General features: G+C 45.7%; 1 protein-coding gene across 1 annotated transcript in view; it reads right to left on the bottom strand.

Annotated features, from left to right (window-relative positions):
- TTLL11 (tubulin tyrosine ligase-like family, member 11) overlaps window positions 1-2,709 on the bottom strand; it is a gene marked incomplete at both ends in the record, with an annotated part of 39,952 nt that extends 37,243 nt beyond the window's left edge. The window contains one exon of the mRNA XM_010134692.1: window positions 2,701-2,709. Within this exon, the coding sequence (XP_010132994.1) occupies window positions 2,701-2,709 (9 nt within the window). The remainder of the gene's footprint in view (window positions 1-2,700) is intronic.
- Between the last annotated feature and the right edge of the window lie 6 nt (window positions 2,710-2,715).

Raw genomic sequence — 2,715 nt, 5'->3', positions numbered from 1 at the left:
TGCCCCTCCTGCTGAACCCAGGAAACTATTTCCAAGGCTCTCTGCCTATCAGTGACAGTTGTCTGAACAAATATTTTAGTGCTATTTTTCTAAACCTTTGAAAGGGAGAGCTTTCAAAATTATATGTAACTTGAATAAAGGAGTTTCCCTTGGATTTCTCTTCTTAATGATGTTTATTTTTCTCTTCAGATCTAGACTGAAGATCTTTCCTACCGGTTCCCTGTGCCTAATGAAGTTTGCCAGCTTGAAGTCTACACTTTGTCTTGCTCCCACCCTAGAAGACTTTCACCTCCATATTTTCCACAGTTAAGAGTCACAGCTAATATTGGTTCCCCTTTCATTACACTTTCCAGCTTCAGGGCAGGGTGGGTAGGAGGAAAAGAAAGAAAAGAAAAAAAAAGAGAAAAATTATATAACATATACAGAGAGAATACTTTCTTGACAAAAGATAATGTCACGTTCATACTTATTAACCTATTTATAAGCTGAAAAATACAGAGAAATACATTACAGTGACCTGTTTACGGGGCATGAATTACTGGCCACCCGGATGGTACAGCTGAGCAGCACAAAATTCCCTATTAGGTCTCCTCTTAATAAAGAGAACAAAGTGGTCAGAAGAGGAAGCACCAGACTAAATTAAAAATATTGACCGAACTAATGGATGGAGGAGAAAAGATATTGAGGCAGACAGTGAACAAAGAAAGACGAAGTAAAGGCAAAAGCGATTGCTGTTGGGGGATGTAGAGCAGGAAGGAGAATGCTGACTAATACAGCACAGATATTTGAGAGAGGAACAAGAGCATGCGAAACAAATCAATTTGTAGGTCAGGACACCAAGTGCGAGACATATGCAAATCAGTAAAACCTCAGGAAACAGAAATGACAAAGTTAACCAGTTGGTCTGGCTCATTCCCAGTGCAATCTGTGAGAGTAACACAAATCAGCAATTCAGAAACACGCACCGGAACGGCACTGGGCACTCGGAACACTGGAACATAAAACTTAACCACAGGAACAAAGAAATGAAGTGTGAAGTCCCCCTTCCTCTGTACATCCCGGAGTAAAACACGGCACAAGGCTGCTGACACTCCACATGTGCCCTCAGGGTAAGGATGCTACACGGGGAGGTTTTTTACTTCATGCCTCTGGTGTTCTGTTACTATTTTGCTGTAAAAGCAGGAGTTGAGACCTGGAGTATTTGTGCAATGAGATTTTGAAATTCTCCTACTGGAGTTAAATAAAAATATTGAAATAAGATTCAGTGAAGACGGAGAATGAGAAAGCATGACTCTTCCTGGCAAGGAGCACATCCATGTCTTCGTGGTATTAGGTATTTAGGACATTATGAACAAACACAGGTATGATTTAGTGCCACTCCAGAAGATAAATTTGTAGCGTTTAACTCTGAGGTTAGGAACAACTCAGAATATACTGTCTCCCCCAAGTCCATACAAATTTTGTTTAAAAAAGCACCAGGTGCACAGAAATATTAGTATCTCATGAGTGAGCATCCCAAAGGCAGCTTTGTAACGTGGAGCAAGTGCCCTAGACGACACTGCTGCGCTCCAGCTCTGCACGCAAACAGTTCATCCTCAGGTTTCATCCTTCCCTTTACACCCCCTTCAGCTTCCCTCTTCCAAACGGATTACAATCCCCTTTTTCCTACAGAAGTCCCTTGAAAAGCTCCTAGAAGCCATGGCCGTATCTATAAAGTTGTGTATAAAGTTTTATGGAAAGAAGATCTTCACGATTTGAGAACACTTTAGAATCTATAAGAAGATGTGTATTAGGAATCTCTTCAGGATCTAAATAGGAGTTCTAAAGCATCAGGTTTTTGCCAGCTCCCATATCATCAAGCCTCCAGTTCAGCTTAGACAGGCAGGCACTGAACTCCTCACAGCACAGAGAGAACATGACTCCAGCTGTAGGGGGGGAAAAAAAGCCATGCCTTCTCTACATACAATAATTCAGAAGGCTCGAGCCTGTTACGCATGCTTTCTTAAGTGGTTTAATATGATCTCGTTCATACACGTTATCTTCAAGATAATCTGCGATGAAGAGGCTTTGCCATGGGATCAGACAGCTGATCTCTCAGGTCATAACTTTCTGTCCACTGTAATGAGCCTTTTGTCACATACCCGCACTACAAGGGAAGGGTGGGAGGCAAGAAATGCAGATTGACACCACACGCCAAACAAACCCCTACAAAGGGGTAGGTCTCTGTCTTGCCCTTTCCAGTGATCTGTTTAAGCTTTGAAGCGCAATATCCGATTACCCCTATTTTGGCTTGCATAACGGGTGATAGCACTCGTGATCACAAATCAAATCGGCCTGAGACTCGACAGCTAACTAGAAATAACCCCAACACCGAGATGACACCAGCCAGGAGGAGCCCCCGGTTACAGGCGCTGGTTCGGGGAGACGGGGGAGGGGGAGGAGGAGGAGGAGGAGAAGAAGGCGGAAGAAGAGGAGGAAAAAAGGGTATGCCAGAGGCAGACCCCAAGACAGCGGAGGGGAGGTTTCCCCGGCACGGCCAGCATAGCTGCACAGGCAGCGGAGTGTAGGGCCGGAGCTGGGGTCATGGCTAGGCTGAGCCGGCGCCCTGCCGGAGCCGAGAGCAGGCGGAGAGGTGAAGGCGGCCCCCGGCGGAGCCTCTCGAGGGCAGGGCTCCAGGGGCCGGGGTCTGCGGGCGCTCACCTCCCTCCAGCGGAG

This window comes from Buceros rhinoceros, unplaced genomic scaffold (genome assembly GCF_000710305.1).
Source record: "Buceros rhinoceros silvestris isolate BGI_N320 unplaced genomic scaffold, ASM71030v1 scaffold21544, whole genome shotgun sequence".
Taxonomy (NCBI): domain Eukaryota; kingdom Metazoa; phylum Chordata; class Aves; order Bucerotiformes; family Bucerotidae; genus Buceros; species Buceros rhinoceros.
Note: the sequence above shows the minus strand (reverse complement) of the source record. Positions and strands in the feature narration are given on the sequence as shown.